This window comes from Channa argus, chromosome 7 (genome assembly GCF_033026475.1).
Source record: "Channa argus isolate prfri chromosome 7, Channa argus male v1.0, whole genome shotgun sequence".
Classification (NCBI taxonomy): Eukaryota; Metazoa; Chordata; class Actinopteri; order Anabantiformes; family Channidae; genus Channa; species Channa argus.
The window spans coordinates 805,254-822,521 of NC_090203.1; the positions used below are offsets into that span (position 1 = coordinate 805,254).

Consider the following 17,268-nt stretch of genomic DNA (forward strand, 5'->3'; position numbering starts at 1 on the left):
AATCTAAAATTGTGTTACTGGTTATCACACAAAATCAAAAATACATCAGGATCAGGATTTATAACACTCTGTGATAAGGATTAGATGGAAAGACACAAAATAAGCTTCACTGTCTATTAAAAACTTGTGCCTGAGCTGCACTGTCACGTAGGGTGATACATCCTTTCATTTCTATGAACACACATTCTATGAAGCCACATTCACCATCCTACTCACACAAATAGTAGAGTAGTAGAACCAGCACTGAAACATTTCTTCTGGATTGGAAAATTAGTGAACCTTGAATCCTCAGCAGGAGAAAAAAATAACCACAGAGAGTGTTGAGAGATTGACTAGAGCCACACCACCAATTAAACAGTATCAGACTTGCACTTTGATGTTACCAGATGTCGGACTTGGAGTTGTAGCCCTGGTGGCTCAGCACCTCTGGACTCATGTAGTATGGCGTCCCTGTGAAGGTGGTGGCCAGGTCACATGATCCCATCAGCAGGCAGGAAACTCCAAAGTCACCTAAAAACAGATGAGGAAAACCACATCTGGAAATCAGTCAAACAAAAGCTTAATTCTTTGGAGAACAGCAATAGTGTGAGCGCCTCCAAGGCGACCTGGGAATCACATTTCAGGGTTCCTCTACGTAATAGTGGCACATAACACTGAAAAGTTAAAGGCTAATTTTGTACAAAACTTATGTTTGCAGCCCACATTTTAACTAGAGTTCTACAGAGGCATCAGTGGACTGCAGCCACTTCAGTGTTTTTGACGGAACAGGCAGATGTGGATTTTTCTTTTCCTTTTTTTGACTTTTTGTGTCTGCTTGGACGAATGAGTTACTGTAAGTCTTGTTTACACATGGCAACAGCAATGAGCCCTGTAAAGCACAGGCCTGAAATTCACCAGGAGCTGAGGAGGTGGAGGTGCAGAGCTGAGAAACATGAAGACCTTATAAACCTTGTTCACCTCAGCACTGATGAAGGACTAAGTGTGACTGAAGGATCTCACTCCTGACTCACTTGTAGCCTCAGTTTCCAGCTGGTGAGGGCAGGGGGCGTCCTGAGCAGCATCTTCAGAAAGCCACTGCTCCCCCCAACATGTGTGCTCCAATGTGTCCGCTGCAATCTGACTCCACAGTTTCCAGTGTTTCCAGTGTTCCCAGTAAACTCAGCTGAGCCAAATAACTGCAGACTATTTAGCATTGTTGCCCCTTTCTATGCACTAATGTACCAGATTAATTCATTCCACATTTATTGTGTTCAGGTGTTTATGACTTCCGCTGTAATTTCTGCTCTTTTACAGTGGCACTTGAATTCCCCTCCAGGGACAACCAATCCAAACTATTGATCAATAGACAGATTACACTTCCTCAATAAGTATTTAAGAAACTGCAGCAGCAAACACAGAGAAGACAAAACTGCTGTAGAAATAGAAAATTTGTAGCTGCTTATAACGACAGAGTTGATTATAAAAGTTGTATTTGAAGGTGCAGATTGCCGTTACCAATTTTGCTTTGACTGAAGTAAAACTTAATTAAGCAGTGATCTGCATTTGTTGTTTACAATCATTTTACATTTGGACACTGTGGCCAACAGTCGTGGAAGATGAGCATTTAGTGGATCAAAATCAAAGCTCATCCACTGGAGACAAACATCTACAGGAAACAGGTTTGTCAGTCTGGGTCTTTGTGGTCTGATTAATATTCATGTTTTATTTTCACAGAGTTACACAACGTCTAGTTTAGTCTGTCTGCAGCTGGTGATCAGCAAAATACAAATTCTGCCATCAGAGAATTTTGGTTCACTTCCTGCACTGCAGCAGCAACAATCTGCTGAGTTTACAGCGGCGAGTAAAGCCTTCAGAGGTTGTGTTGTTGTTGGGAGTTAAGAGGAAGCCTTTGTTCAGTAGAATTCCAAACAAACCAAGAAAATCCCAGAGCACAAGAAAAAAAACTCACCAATTTTAACAAGGTTTCGTTTGAGGAAGACGTTCTTGGCCTTCAGGTCTCTGTGGAGGATTCGCCTACAGAAAACCACAGCAGTCAAGAAAACGTGATGAGAAAAAAAAAAACAACAATTATATGTTCAGTGTTACAGGGGTGACATTTATTTGGACCAGAAACTTGATCCGTCTAAATCTGGATCCAGTTCATTACATCTCCAACTTAACCTTTGACCCCCACCAACCAGTTCCATTAATAATCCACCAAATGAAATATGCACAGAAGGTCGGAAGAAAAGAAAGAAGTGGTGTTGCAAGGGAGTAAAATGTGTTGCCATGGTGACCATATCCACCCCCTTCCCCACACCTGTCATGCATGTAGTGGAGACCAAGCAGAAGCTGGATGAGCCAATCAATGACCTGGGTTTCAGGGAGGCTCCCACCAGCTCTTCTCAACTCCTCCAGCTTACAGTCCAGATCGCGATCCTGAGAAAAAAGGGTGGGGTCCACATGTGACTCATTCATTCACAAAAACCAACACACAGGAAGGTCTTTGTGTTTCATGCAGAACCTGATGCTTATGCTGAGATGCAGTGATTCATAAACACACATTATAAGACCTGATCGAATCTAAGTGATAATTAAATGGATTTGTTGGGTTTGAGACTCCTCTAGACATCAAATGAACAATTAAGAAATCATTTTTCTAATAAATTTTTGTGATACATTTACATTTAGTGAGTTAGCAGATGCTACTTTCCAAAGCAACTTACAAGTGAGTGAGAGAGCGAGATGGAGAAGCACAACTACAGGAAGAAGTCACATCCACTTCTCTGAACTCACCCAACACCCAACACCACACTGAATCTCTTTTTAAAAACTACATTTAGAAATATGATGAAAGCTTGTGCTGGTGTTCATCTGACTTTTTATTCAGTCTAATAACCTCCAGTAAAACCTCAGTCCTCAGCAGCTCTGCAGGGGATTCTGGGTAATGGTCTGACTAGAGATAATAGCTCAGAGCTGCTCTGGGTGGCTGGGCAGCCTCTAAGTTAATATTTCAGTGTTTGTTTTTATCCACCAGTGATTTTAAATCTGTTTCTGTGGTAAATGAATAGTCAGAGCTGTGTCACTTTATTCTCACGTGTCTTTGCTACAGATGCAACAGAAACCAGGCAGCAGCCAGCAGAGAGCTGAGCAGAGCAGCGCTGTGGGGGAGCAGAGAACGAGGGGGGATCACCGCCAGATGACGCGTTTGAAGAGAAAACACCATGTGTGGGAGGAGGGGGGGGCGTGAGGGTGGAGATAAAGGCAGCAAGAGATTCATTAGTGGAGAGGAGAAGCTGCACCTGCAGAATCTGAGACAGCAGTGATGAAACAGGGAGGGGGGGATTCAATTTCATATTATTGCTTCATTGCTCTTTTAGCTCACATATTTAAAAAATGAGGTGATAAGAGGCAGCTTGCAGTGGAAGGAACTGTACTTTGTTCTGCCTTTGGTTTGCAGCTCCATAAGGCTTTTTAGTCTCTTTAGATCTTTGTGAGTTTTGTGACACATTTAACATCTGGTCTCATTTCTCTGGGCAATCTGTGACAACAAGATATCTTTCAGACAATTATTACTGAAGCGACTTGAAATGCAGTGACACTGGGGAGGCGACAAAAGCGAAGGAGGCTGGTTATAACAAAGACTGAAAACTGACAGGATACACATTTGCTCAAAGTTGGGATTGTGTTGTAGGTTTTCACCGTAAACTAATAACGACAGCTTATTACACGTGATGCATTTCATGTTTAACTCTCCCATGTGAAATCACCTGCTGCCAGCATCAGCATCTGCTGCTTTTCTGCTTGTTTTTCTGAGTTATCTAAAAATCTCATTTGGATAATTTTTAAGGATTTTGTTGAACAATTAAATAGTACCTCAGGCCAAGTTGGTGAAACATGTATATATATCTGTTCTGAGTAGTGGCTGCTGGGGCCTTAGTCAAAAATGTATGAATCATAAAAATACAATAAAATACACACCGCACATAATTTATACTTGTCCAAATTTCTTTGCATCTAAATTCAATGACTTAGCATCATAACTTGACAGTTCGTTTTCATCAGTTTACCACAGAAAAAGTTTTGTCTGAGTTAGCTGATTATTAACAAGTGGACTTCTGGTGACTCCAGCACAGCTGGACACATCAGGCTGCTCTGCTAACTTAGTTAGTTACAGCTACACTAGCAGCATTTAGCTAATGCCTACAAATTCATTAGCACTTGCTTTTTCTCTATCAGAATAATAACACCTCCTCATTTTTGCCAGCTGGTTTTCCTTATTTCATTAGAACTGAATCATGAGCTACCTGCAGCAGAGTGACGGGGGTCCTCTTAGGGAGGTCTGGGACTGCTAGTGTCATTGGAAACTTTGCACACAGTCAGTGCTGTACATAGTCAGCCTTCTGGGGCCCCCTACTGGCCTGGCACCCCAAGCAGCTGCCTGCCTTGCGGAGAAACTCTGGTTCTGAGAATCAAGTGTCTGGTGGACCATGGTTTTCCTTCAAATGAAGACCTGCAACCTGCAGGTGAATCTCAGGTGTACAGTGCTGCTGGCGTTACCTGGCAGTACTCAGTGATGATACAGAAAGAGTCTCTCTCCAGGAAGCTGTGGTGGAACGTGAGGATGGCTGGATGGTGCAGCTGAGACAGAAGCTGAGCTTCCTGTGTGGCTCGGACCGTCTCGTCAGGTCGAAGGTCGCCCAGAGGGATCTGCTTCAATGCTTTCCTGCAAGAGGTCAGAGGTCAAAGAGGGACAAAGGCCACTCAGGTGAGCACATGCCCTTTAAAAAAACACCAAGGCCATCAATTTAAATTAAATACAGCACAGGTGCATAAAAAATGTCAGACTTCCTACAGACAGCAAACAATTCAAAAGGTTTTTGGGCTTCAGCAACTGTGCAGTTAAAATTGGATTTTAAGTGTAAATTCTTTAAAGTCACATCATTCATCCATTGGTGTGTTTATCATGCTCAGTGGATAGAAGCTGTAGCAGATGTTTGTGTGGATTTAACAAATGTTGGTTTTTACTGTTACTGGAATTATTAGCATTCTGATCATGGTTTTTGCTCCAACCATTTATGGGGGATTGAGGAGGGTTAAGACTTTGCATACATCTGTGCACCAACTTGTTCTACAAGTCAGAATATTTTGCATGTGGAAGGTTCATGTAAGGTTTTCCATGGATAGTTTAAGTATATGACCCTCTAGGTTATGCAGAAACTAGGTTCCATGATAATTAGGAACCACATTTACACGGACTGATTCAATGTGCTGATATATGCAGCAGTGGAGTGATGTTACATCTGATAGACACTGCTGTGTTTCAGCAGGTAACCAAACTCCATGAAAACAGACTTACTTGGTTCACAGTCTTAAATACAAGGAGGCACCGCTTCATGTACTGATCTCGCACCCTCTGATAATTTCACTCAAAATATCTAATATAATTTTAAAAAAGAATGTCAAATATTTATCTGATCTTAAAGGGTTTTTATAATAGATTAAACCTCTTCGAGCTAACAGACTAAACAGCAAGCAAGACAACAGCAGGTATAAGAAGTGTAATCATTTTTATTAGTAAAATAATCTCCGATGCAAATTAGTTATTTACCATTTTCAAATTGATTAGTTTCAGAACAATTTTTAACCCTCAGCTTTAAAATGCGAGGTCGAAACCTTTTCCTGTGTTTTGAATGAAAGCTGTCGAGAAAGTGAATCATAAAAAAGTAAAATAAAAGAAGCTCCGCTACCACACAAACATTTCTCCAAACGTCCCTGGGAAATTCTAAAGCAGAGTTCACATGGTAAAGTTATTAAACCTCACAGTCAAACATTAACATCTCATTCAGCTTTAGTGTGGAGTCTCTTGATCACAGTTCAACAGGCTGGAAAATCATTTTCAGCGTGAGCCTGGAGCAGATGTTTAGCAGCTAACATTGGCTAAAGGCTAATCACTTAGCTTCTACTGTTAAATGAAGCAGCTCAAACTGAGTTCTACAGCTTTAACACATAAATAGCTGTTAGCTAACCTGTTAGCTTATACAGAAGCGCTAACAAAAACCATTTAGACAGTAATCTGTATTCTATAACCAGTGATTTTAACCAACATGTAGTTTTTTACTAATACTGTAAATCTGGTTATGACTTGGGTTCATGCTAAAACAGTTTAGCTAGCTTAGCTTAACGGATTGAAAAGGTTCAGGTTAACTGAGTTGGGGTCATGACAGCTAACCATCATCGAAGACGTCAAACTTCTCTCTGAAGCAACAGTTCCACAGGAACAACAGCACAAAGTAAGAGAAGCAGCTCTTTAGTTTGTGCTAAACCTGTTCAGGTAAGAGCCTCACGTGAAGAGCCCGGCTTTGTTTGGTTGTGTAGGTGAACATAGTCCAAAGTGTCGCTAATAAAGGCGAATTTGAGGTGAAACACCTGCGCTATAACACGTGTTCAGGCCAAAGGTCTTTAAAGGTTCTGGGTCAAACCAAGCGGTGGACACTGAGGGGGGTGTTTGGTGAACTTTAACCTCCAGGTGGATTCATTTGCTGTGTAACGTTGATTTATATTTTTATAAATGTATGATTGTTGTGTTTTCCTCTTTGTCTCTGTCAGTTGTAAAGGTAAATACAAAATTAGACTCATATCATGGAGCATATTTTCCCTATTGTTTCTGTTTCATTAATGTAATATGATAAAAAGAACTCGATCAAAGAAAGATTCACATCAGTGAGAAACTGTGAATTAAAGAATAAGCAGTTTGACAATAGCCTCCACTAAAGTGATATTATTCTATCAAACACAAACATCAGCACATAAGTGTTGTCACTTTTTTGGACCAGAGCATTAGGTTTTACAATAAAAACTGGGGATGTCCCAATACCATTATTTCCCACATCAAGTATAAGTACAAGTACTAAACTGATTTGCTTCTAGAAAACACTTCAAAGCTTTCTTCCTCATTCTGAAGCTTAGCAGATCAGCTTGACCATGTCTACATTTCCTGAGTTGCTGCCATGTGATTGGCTGATTGGATATTCGCATTAAGAAACAGTTTAACAGGTGAGTGTATAAAGTTAAATATACAGCATGTAGATATTTTTCAGATATTGCTTTAATAGAAATATGCTCCATAACTTAAGGTGGGGAGGAGCTGTAGTACCGGAACAGAAGCATTTCCACCAACAGCAAGTTTAGGCTAATGCATATTCTCAACATATCACAAAAGTAAATGCATTATCATTCTTTCCTAAAATCAGAATAAACTCCTTTCTACCCATTTTCTAATGTCCCCTAAACCTGCTTGGTCCCTCACCTGGAAGTCACCACTGCTAAAAGCTTCTGCCAAATGTGAGCGTTAATGTGTTGTGAGTGTCAATCGAGTACAAAGAGGACGTTTTAGGACGGGCCAGCAGCACAGCTTGGATTCTTTGTTGGAGCCAAAGAAACTGCTGCTGGAAAATCAAATTCACAGCCTGAATTTATGATGTGCAGCTACGAAAATCATTTCATTGAGTTCATTCACTCCTCTCTGTGATCCAGCACCGAGTGGGGTTTTCTATTTTCTGTAACTTTCCGGTGTGAAGCTCTTTACTGAGAGGCCGGGAGCGCCGGCTCTCTGTTGCTATGCAACTAAAGTGGAAACGTGTTTGAAGTGCGACTCTCTGATTAAAGCTGAGATGGTTCTGTATTTCTCTGTCTCCTGTGCTGAGAGCAGAAAACACCGGCCAGGTCCAAGTCTGAGCAGTAAACCAGGACAAACGAGGCTGAAGGCCGTCACCTGTCAGGTCTGTCATTTTTGTCCATTGTTGGTCTTTCTTGTGGCTTTTTAGGACACGTTTAGGTCTGGGGTGTGTGTGGGGTGTGTGTGTGTGGGGGGGATTGTTTGCTGATCAGTGAACTGAGATTATTTGCTGTGTCTTTGTTTGTCATGTGTTTTTTTTTGGTCTTGTTTGTGCAAAATCCGCCTGGATCAGCCAAAATCGGTGAGGTGTATATGTGGTCAAGATAAAAAGTCCCAAATTAGTGTTTTATTAACGACACTATGAAACTTGAAAAACATTTGATGATTACCAATTTTTTTTATTAGTAAAGATGAGACTAAGGTGTCCTTTGCAATTATAAAGAATTATAAACAACGAATATGAAGAAAAGTCTTTTTCAGCTGCTCATCTGTCAAGCAGTTTGCTCCAGCAGCCAAAACATCTGTGGTTTCAAAGTCGATATAGATGTTCGACCTGTTGCTCCACTGCCAATAAGAAGCTTCCGTCTCTGGTTTATGAACCAAAGTGACAGAAAAAAAAATAGAGAAAAATCTCCGTGACCATGGTAACTGCACACAACAAAATGGCATCAGCTACTGCCATAAACTTTGTGTCAGTTAAAATGGAAAAAAAATTTATAGATTAAAAACAAAGGATCAAATGAGACTAAACTATCAGATAAAATGTTTTTAGTTTTTGTGACTAAAACAAAAACATTTGACTCCAACTAATTTTCACAAGACTAAAACCAAATCAAACCAGGTTCCAAATGTTCTGAATAGAGATTTGTGTACATTTGACTCGTACACACACACACACACACACACACACACACACACACACACACACACACACACACACACACACACACACACACACACACACACACACACACTGCAGGCTGTCACCATCACCATCAGTCTCTGTCTCCTGCATTTTATCATCACAATCAGAGAAGAACGGGGCAGATGATGTTTGTCTCAGCAGGGTCTTCTGTTTCTGGGGACTCTGTACGACTTTCACTTTTACTATGGAGGCGATCAGCCTTGAAGACACCCCTTACACCCCCCCAAAGTTTAACCCAGCATACAGTAGATGTGTGGGTTTCAGCGGGGGGCAGGTGGGCGAGGAGAAGAGCTTTGAGCGCAGTGATGGATCACTCAGCAGCAGATCACAGCAGCACACTGACATACACTCACTTTCTATAAATAATGCACAAACTGGAGAAGTGTCTCACACATGTCAGCGGGGTTCCATCTTTTTATCTGTTTATTTTTATAGAAAATGTTTGGCTTTTATTTTCCTCCGTGCAGCAACAAAACTGATTTACACATAAAACACTGTGTTGACTAATTCAGCTTCTAATGACACGTTTTCTTCTTTTATTTTGAAAGGTCTCATTCTTCTAAAGGTCGTGTAATTTATTTTTGGGTTTGACCACAATGTGCCACCATCATGATGGGCTGAAGTGTGTAATGATTGACTGGGAGGTCTCAGCTGAGTCATTAAATGAAGAAGAAAGGTGAAAGTGTGTGCGCATCCTCCCCCTTCGTTATGCTAATGTTAATGAACAGAATCTCATTTATGAGCAAACCTGAAGAGTCTGTTAGTCTGACATGGGAACAAGGGATCCACCCTCACAAACTTATATCTGACATATGTGGAGAGAAGCATAAAGTTCGTCCACAACGCACCACTAACCACTGACTGAAGCTTCAACTTTATGCAAATGAACAAGTGACGTCCCAGCAGGCTTTGCATCAGCTGCCGTCAGCTCCTCTGTTAGTTCAGCAGTTAGACACCAAAGCTTCAGGTGCAAATGGAGACAAAGGAGGTCGACGGGAAAATTCATCAGCTGCGTCACACAGCTGCTGGGAGACAGCGAAAACCTCAGAGGAATCCGTCCACATGTGTCTGCAGGCAAAACCAGGTTTTTAGATTAATGAGGACTTTTTGTGTTTCACAACGACACTGTCATTCAGCACTTTTTTTTCTACACTGAAGAATGAATCAGTTACTAATGAATATAAGTGATAATTAGTACAACCTGAACTAAACAGAAGTAAACCTGCTTATCTGAGCCTTCCACACTGTAACCAACGTGCAAACAATAGCAACTGATCCTGATAACTTTATTGATCCCATAGGGATGTTTGAATCTTGAATTTTGAAACCTGGAAATTAGCGAGTGGCTGAGAACAGCTGGAGCTGGTTTTCGATAAGTCCACAACCAGCTGAGAGAGAAACTGAGGACTAGGACATGTCAGTTTGTCTCCTGTTTGTCTCCCCACCATCCTCCTCCTCTCTTTGTCTGTGGAAACCCACCAAGAAATTGACATGCGAATGCCAGGATAACAGTAAATGGGTGCTGCTCTCTTGTTGCCATGGATACCACTTCCTGACAGACAGCTGGGGTCACGGCACATCGGAAAACTCCTAAATACAGATCTGCGGCTGTTTTTGTTCTGTGTGTTGTTTATCAGGACCCACGTATTCATGACACACAGACAAAAAAAGTTGAAAATCTCTGATGCTCTGAGGTTTCTGAGCAGGCGCTGACACACTGATCAGGACACTGTCTAAATCTGGCAGGGGGGGAGGGGGCTGTAGGAGGGGGGGGTGAGACCTGTCAGATTGTAAAAGGCCAGAGATGACGACTCCAAAGCAGACTCGCCATCTGTTTCCTGACAACACAAAGACTCTTCGTTCTTCCTGATCATCGTCCTGCAGCGGACGGGCAGCAACTCTCCTTCAGCCCGACACACTGATGCTCTACCTGCTCAGGTTTCCCGCTATTCAGACAAACATTGCACGAAGCACAGGAGTGTAACCTCAGCTCTGACTGTCAATCACAGACAGTAGGAACACGAGCATCCACACGTGCCCACTACTAACGAAACAGAACTGTAAATGTTCAGTTGTGTGTGGGTGGATGTGTATTCCAGGGGTCTCCAGCAGCAGCAGCACCATGGAGGCATCGCACAAACCTTTTTCAGACCTCTTCCTGTATCTGGCCACACACACGAAACCTACTCTGTTGCTGCTTTGTTCCTCACTGTAAGTCTTTTTGGACAAAACAAGGAACCATGGATCAGTATCAGCACTGCCTCTGCAGAACACACACACACCAAAACACACTCTCCTTTGTCCAGACAGCCTACTCCTGCAGGTTTAGAGGAGGACCAGGACCTGAGAAATCCTCCTCTGTCCCACGTTTGTCACGTCTCTGACTCCTCGCCTCAGAGAACGACCCAACACATGAGTTCAGTAAATCCTGCTGTCAACTCTCATCCACAGTCAGTTGAAATTCACCAACACACCCAGTGTGTGTGTGTGTATGTGTGTGTGAGCTGAAGTATTGAGGAGGATGCAACAAAGCATGACGAGGGAAGCTGGGAGAGAGAGAACGTGGTGTTAGTCAGACACTCAGAGCTGAATGTTTCCTGTAGTTCCAGGTCCTACAGTGAGTCCACACTCTTCTCTCAGTGTTCAGCTGTTCTTCTTCCTCTGCTCCATCCATAAGATCAACAGCACAGTTTATTCCATACAAACATCCTGAATCCAGTCCAGTCACAGAAGTTCACTCCACTAATGTCTTACAGTTACACCTGTTATTGCCCCGATTGAAAGCATTACTGTAGGACACACAGGGGACACCAAGGACCAAACATGACCACAAAGACATGCAAGAGGTCCAAAGAGACACAAATTAACAACGAGATGCAAAAGGTTTCAATGTAGACACAAATACGAAGACAAAATGTTTGAAAAATGTTCAAAAAGAGACTCAGAACACACATGAAGAGTCTCTAAATCTGTGGGACTGACACTGTGGACTGACTGACTGAATCAGTCAGTATGAGACTCCTGATGCAGTGATTACTGATGACGTGCAAGCAGGTCTTTCTCCCTGTTTGACTCACCTGTTCACTCATGACATCAAGGCTCCACGCGGTGAGACTTCAGGCATGATGGGAAACGTGTGATGCGCAGTGAAGGAGTGAAGCTGAAAATAATCTGATTTTTTATGTGTTGTTGTCTCCTCTGTTGCTCTTCAGGTTTTTCGTTTTTTTCTTCATTTAAAGGATTTTTGAAGGACTTTTCTTTTATCTTCATCACAGGAGCTTGTTGTGCAGGTTGGAAAAGCCGATTGAGAAACATTTTGGCTGTATCTGATTGTGGTGGTTCACTGAACTGAGATCAGCTCTGAGAAGTTTAATTACACACACACACACACACACACACACACACAGACACACACACACACACACACACACACACACACACTCCTGGGTGTAAAGGAATGTGTGTCTGTGAGGGTTCCTGGGTCAATGCTGCCACCTGCTGACTCTCCTGCCTCAGCCTGGCTGTAAATTAGAATATTTAACATTCAGACTTTTTATTTTTCACTGTATTGTTTTCATATCCGATTTTATTTCCTCTTACACTGACAATACTTTGATTTACGTGTATTTACTGCGTTGCACCTTTTTTTAGATTTATTTTGCAGAATATTCCGAAGCATAAAGTAGAGACATTGTGAGTATAAATTTGAGCAGCACAGTCGATGCCTGGATGGATACATTGGAATTAGTGTGAAAAATAAAATCTGAATAATGAGTCAATAAAGGAAAGACAAACACTGAAAATAATGAGAATAAAGTTGGAATACTCTCAGATTAAAATCAATATATAGTGAAAAAACAAAAGACTTATAGAGACTTAAAGAGAATTATTTCAGAATACAGAATACATTTAGAATATTTAAAAAGCAGGAATATTAACAGGAAGGAAAAGTGTCAGCGGGTAAAAACAGCGTCAGTGTGAAACCTCCTCAGTGAATCTACTCACAGCTGTTCTCCGTCTGTAGCTTTGTTGTCGTGAACCAGATAAACTGAACCAAAACTTCCTCTGCCCAGAGTCTGCAGGATCTTGTATCGCTTTGCAACCAGAGCCTCGCCTGACTCCACCTCCTGGTACCTGGGCATCCTGTTGGCTCACCTGAGGACTGAGGACAGATTCACTGTGAGCTCACACTCGCCCTGGACACTGTGAATGATGCTCTCCAATAAAGTCATGCTTCCCATCTGCTCTTATTAGAAACAGTGAACGATTTGATTTTTTAAAAACTAATAAAATTGTCTAAGCTGTGAAAGTCTGCTTCTTTAAAATCACAGATAAACAGAAGCTGTTTACACATCTGGCATCTGAAGCAGCTGTTCAGACTGATGATTTACATTCAAAACAGGCCACAGACTTGTACAATAAGATTGCATTGGATGTTCCCTGCATAAGTGTGTGTCAAATGTTTTCAAGTTGTTAGCAAAGAGCACACACACACACACACACACACACACACACAAACAGTGTCTGCATGAAACCCAGGATGATCTGGATGATCCACAGACTGATCATTGGGCTTTTGGAGGGACCCAGCCCATAGAACCTCTACACTAACTGTAGATAGTGATTAATGTCAGCTCCATCTCAGCAGCTCCAACAGAAAAATACTAATAACCCATAATTATATTCTCTATAAAGCTGGAATATGTACAGTGCCTTCCAAAAGTATTCATGAGGGACTGAAGGATTTTATGTTAATGTGATTTTATGTGATAGACCAACACAAAGTGGCACATAATTATGAAGTGAAATATATAACTACGTCTGCAAGGCACTGTATGAATAAGGTGTGAACACTGTGGGAACACATTCTTTAAATGTGTAGAGTACATGTATTCTAGTAAAGAGTACTGTAAACGTTTGAAGTTTGACTTTATCATTGGTTTGTTGTGTTATTTTGGCTGTTAATATCTTAATTACAGATAAAATGTCAAATTCGATTAGTTTCCAAACAAAGGTTTTTCTCTGCTCCTCAAACTGCTTCTCACAGCAGTCACAACTTTATTTTGAAAAACAAAACGGCCTTTACCTCTTATTTTGAAGGACAGACCGGACTCTACAAGCTTTAACAGGTTTGTCCGATAATGGAAATGTTAATAATAAATTAAAGTTCGTGTAGTATTTTAGGAGTTGTTGATTAATCAGAGAGTGTGTGAAGGTGAACCGTTAATCACCTGCTGTTGTTCGCCGCTAACGTGACTCCGCCGACGGCAGGAAGAGACGTGAAGTGTCCGCTACCGGACGCAGGGTGTGGTGTCACGGTTAAAGCGTTTGAGAACCAGCGGAGGAAGAAGAATTCGCCTCGTCTCCGAATTTTTACTGCATCAAGTCAAAAAACGTCAGGTGAGGCGTGTTGTTCACCTGCAGAAAGCTGCAGCCACAACTTCCGTGTTTGAGCTAGTTTCCATGGCGACTGAAGAAAGCCCCGCCCTCCTGAGTATTCCCGCGTTAGGTCTGCAGATGGTTAAAACCACATCTAATGAAGTTATGTGATTCTCTGCATGAAGCAGCTAAGACTTTACAGCACAAATACAACTTCTCACTGTTCTCCACATATATTATACACGAGGAACTAAACTCAAATTATGGTAAAATGTCACAAATAAAAACAACTTTGTTTTAAGAAAATAAAATAAGAATGACAATAGGTTCACTCTGCTTCTGTTAATATGGTACATCATAGACTGCACTGAGAAATAATTATCAGGCATGTTCAAAAGTTTTATGTAAAGCCAAAACATAAAAAATGTAAACATATTAAAGTCAAACTTTACTGTATTTATTTATAGGCATTTAATACGTCGCTAATCGATAAATAATTATTCCATTGCTTTTCATTGTTTTAATTTGAAATGTGTGTGTTCAGTTTCAGAGCTGCCTGCACACGTCCAAACACCAGTGAAACCACCAAGAACAGTTCAGTGAAGCTGCTTTTCATGGTTTACTGTCATGCAACAGAAAAGTAAGTCATAAGTCCTGCTCTTTGTGACATATCAGATGGTTTTAAAGGTGCAGAATCATTTCAAAAACCTAAATTTCTGTTACCTGACCAGGTTCACAAAGTTCACCGAGACCACATTGGGCTTCATCATCCGCATCCTTTTCAGTTCCTGTTTCAGGCCCTGATGCTTCTCCAGCTTCTCCCGTCTTGTTTTGTTCCTTACCTACTAACACGATGTCCAGTGGGTTAGTCGGGACCTTCCTGGACATTCTATGGGATCTTTGACCCATTATTCTCCAGAGTTTCTGAGTCTCCACTCTGGACTCAGCAGTCTTCAGCAGTACAGTAACAAAAAGTGTCAGTTTATACATAAAATGGCTGCAACTTTTAAAGAAATCCATTAGAAAGATATTTTGAGTGTTTTGGACGCCCATAGCTTTAAAGTGCCATCAGATAAACTTTGGATAAACTCTGAACCTTCACTCACACAGAAACTTCTGCTGAGGATCTCTGAAACAGTTACAGCAAGTAGAGGCTGCCCGAATGTTCATAGAGCATCCTTCCCTCATGGAGCCAGGACTTTTCAAATAAGGAGCTTTAAAGGAGTAGGCACATGTGTGAAATGAGTAAAACTGTGTTTTCCCACTTGGTAAAACCCGACATTTTAAAGGTCAATCATTTACCCACTGTAATGAATCAAATTCAAACAAACTTCTTTCTTAATTGAATAATATTAATATTTATTGACTACAAACAACATCTGACATGATTTTAAGATGTTGGTAGTTGATCTGTAGTCTTTTTTTGTGTCTTTGCAGTTGTTGTGTCTGTCGCTCTTTGCAATCCTTTAATGGCTTTTTTATGTTCCAAGTTACACATAGTACATCATGTGAATTTGAACTTTTATATTTGTGGTCACTTTAAATTAAATTGTTTGACTATTTTTTCCTATTTTGTCCGAAAGTTCGGGTTCTTCTGGGTTCTGTAAACAAAAGTGATTACACATAATGTCCTCTTTCACTAAAGGTTTGCAGCTTTGTGTAAATTTGAAGCAGGACTCATACTCAGTGTAGAAGTGTCATAATTACGACATTACAAATTCCACTGAAAACACTTGTTGATAGAATTTTTTCCTGCTGCCCCCAGTTTGGGTCATAATGACCACATAAAAGAACTACTTTGATTGGCTTTTAGTTTTTGTGCAGAGTTGTATCTGTGTGTAACGATACACTAACAAAGTTGTTGCTCCTGCAGTTTTATGGCAAGTATTTTCTGTTACCTGAGGGAAGAGTTATACAGTAACATTGAAAAATAGGCTGTTATGTTCTGTTCTTTTGCACAATTTTCTACCTGCTTTTTGACTATAAAAGCACACTGAGCTTTGCTTTTCCTTTCTGAAGCTCAAGCAGCTGTGGAGGCTGAAAATAACAGGAAAATTGATCGTGTTAAAGGAAGAAACACAGTGGGCTGTTCAGGAGTGAAGACACAAATCCACAAAGTGTGGACTAGGTGAACATGGGATGTTCTGTTTTTTATTAACTCTGTTGTTTTGTAATTTTACTATCATCTTCTTTCTTCTTTTCCTTTTAGCTGTTCCCTTTCAGGAGTCTCCACAGTGAATCATGTGTCTCCATCTAACTCTGTCCTCTGCATCCTCTTCTCTCACACCAACTAACTTCATGTCCTCTCTCACTACATCCATAAATCTCCTCTTTGATCTTCCTCTAGACCTCCTGCCTGGCAGCTCCAACCTCAGCATCCTTCTACCGATATATTCACACTTTCTCCTCTGAACATGTCCAAACCACCTCAATCTGTCCTCTCTGACTTTATGTCCAACACATCTAACATGAGCTGTCCCTCTGATGTACTCATCCCTGATCCTGTCCATCCTCGTCACTCCCAAAGAGAACCTCAACATCTTAAGTTCTGCTACCTCCACCTCTGCCTCCTGTCTTTCCTTCAGTGTCACTGTCTCTAAGCCAAACAACATCTCTGGTCCCACCACCTTCTTGACACTTTTCTCCACCCGTTCCAACCTGCCTGCACTCGCCTCTTCACCTCTTTTCCACACTCTCCATTGCTCTGAACAGTTGACCCTAAGCACTTTAATTCCTGCACCTTCTTCACCTCTGTTCCCTGTAACCTCACTGTTCCACCTGGGTCCAACTGTATTCATTCTGTCTTGCTGCGGCTAAGCTTCATTCCTCTGTTTTCCAGAGCAGACCTCCACCTCTCTAGATTTTCCTCCACCTGCTCCCTGCTCTCACTACAAATCACAATGTCATCTGCAAACATCATAGTTCATGGAGATTCCTGTCTAACCTCATCTGTCAGCCTGTCCATCACCAGAGCAAACAAGAAGGGGCTCAGAGCCTTGATGCAGACCCACCTCCTACTTGAACTCCTCTGTCACACATACAGCACCTCACCACTGTCTTACAGCTCTCATACATGTCCTGCACCACTCTAACATACTTCTCTGTCACTGCAGACGTCCTCATACGATACCACAGCTCCTGGGCCATGTGTTTTATGTTGGTTGCTCTTCCTGATGCAAGGCTCCAGATTCATCCAGACTTGGGACCAGCACAAAACCACAATGGATTGTGGCCCCCTGCAATTGCATTCATAAATCTACTCTCTCACGTTTTAATATTACGTTGCTAACAGTGATATTTGCACTTT

General features: G+C 41.4%; 1 protein-coding gene across 2 annotated transcripts in view; it reads right to left on the minus strand.

Moving 5' to 3' along the window:
* The window catches only part of nek11 (NIMA-related kinase 11), a 54,614-nt gene extending 40,140 nt beyond the window's left edge, over window positions 1-14,474 (minus strand). The window contains exons 1-6 of one of the 2 annotated variants that reach the window (XM_067510064.1): window positions 13,814-14,474; window positions 12,588-12,744; window positions 4,540-4,705; window positions 2,300-2,418; window positions 1,949-2,013; window positions 384-510 (exon numbers count right to left, since the gene is read on the minus strand). In XM_067510064.1, the coding sequence (XP_067366165.1) occupies window positions 384-510; window positions 1,949-2,013; window positions 2,300-2,418; window positions 4,540-4,705; window positions 12,588-12,724 (614 nt within the window). In that variant the 5' untranslated portion in view covers window positions 12,725-12,744; window positions 13,814-14,474. The remainder of the gene's footprint in view (window positions 1-383; window positions 511-1,948; window positions 2,014-2,299; window positions 2,419-4,539; window positions 4,706-12,587; window positions 12,745-13,813) is intronic. The other variant, XM_067510063.1, reaches the window with a different exon arrangement.
* Between the last annotated feature and the right edge of the window lie 2,794 nt (window positions 14,475-17,268).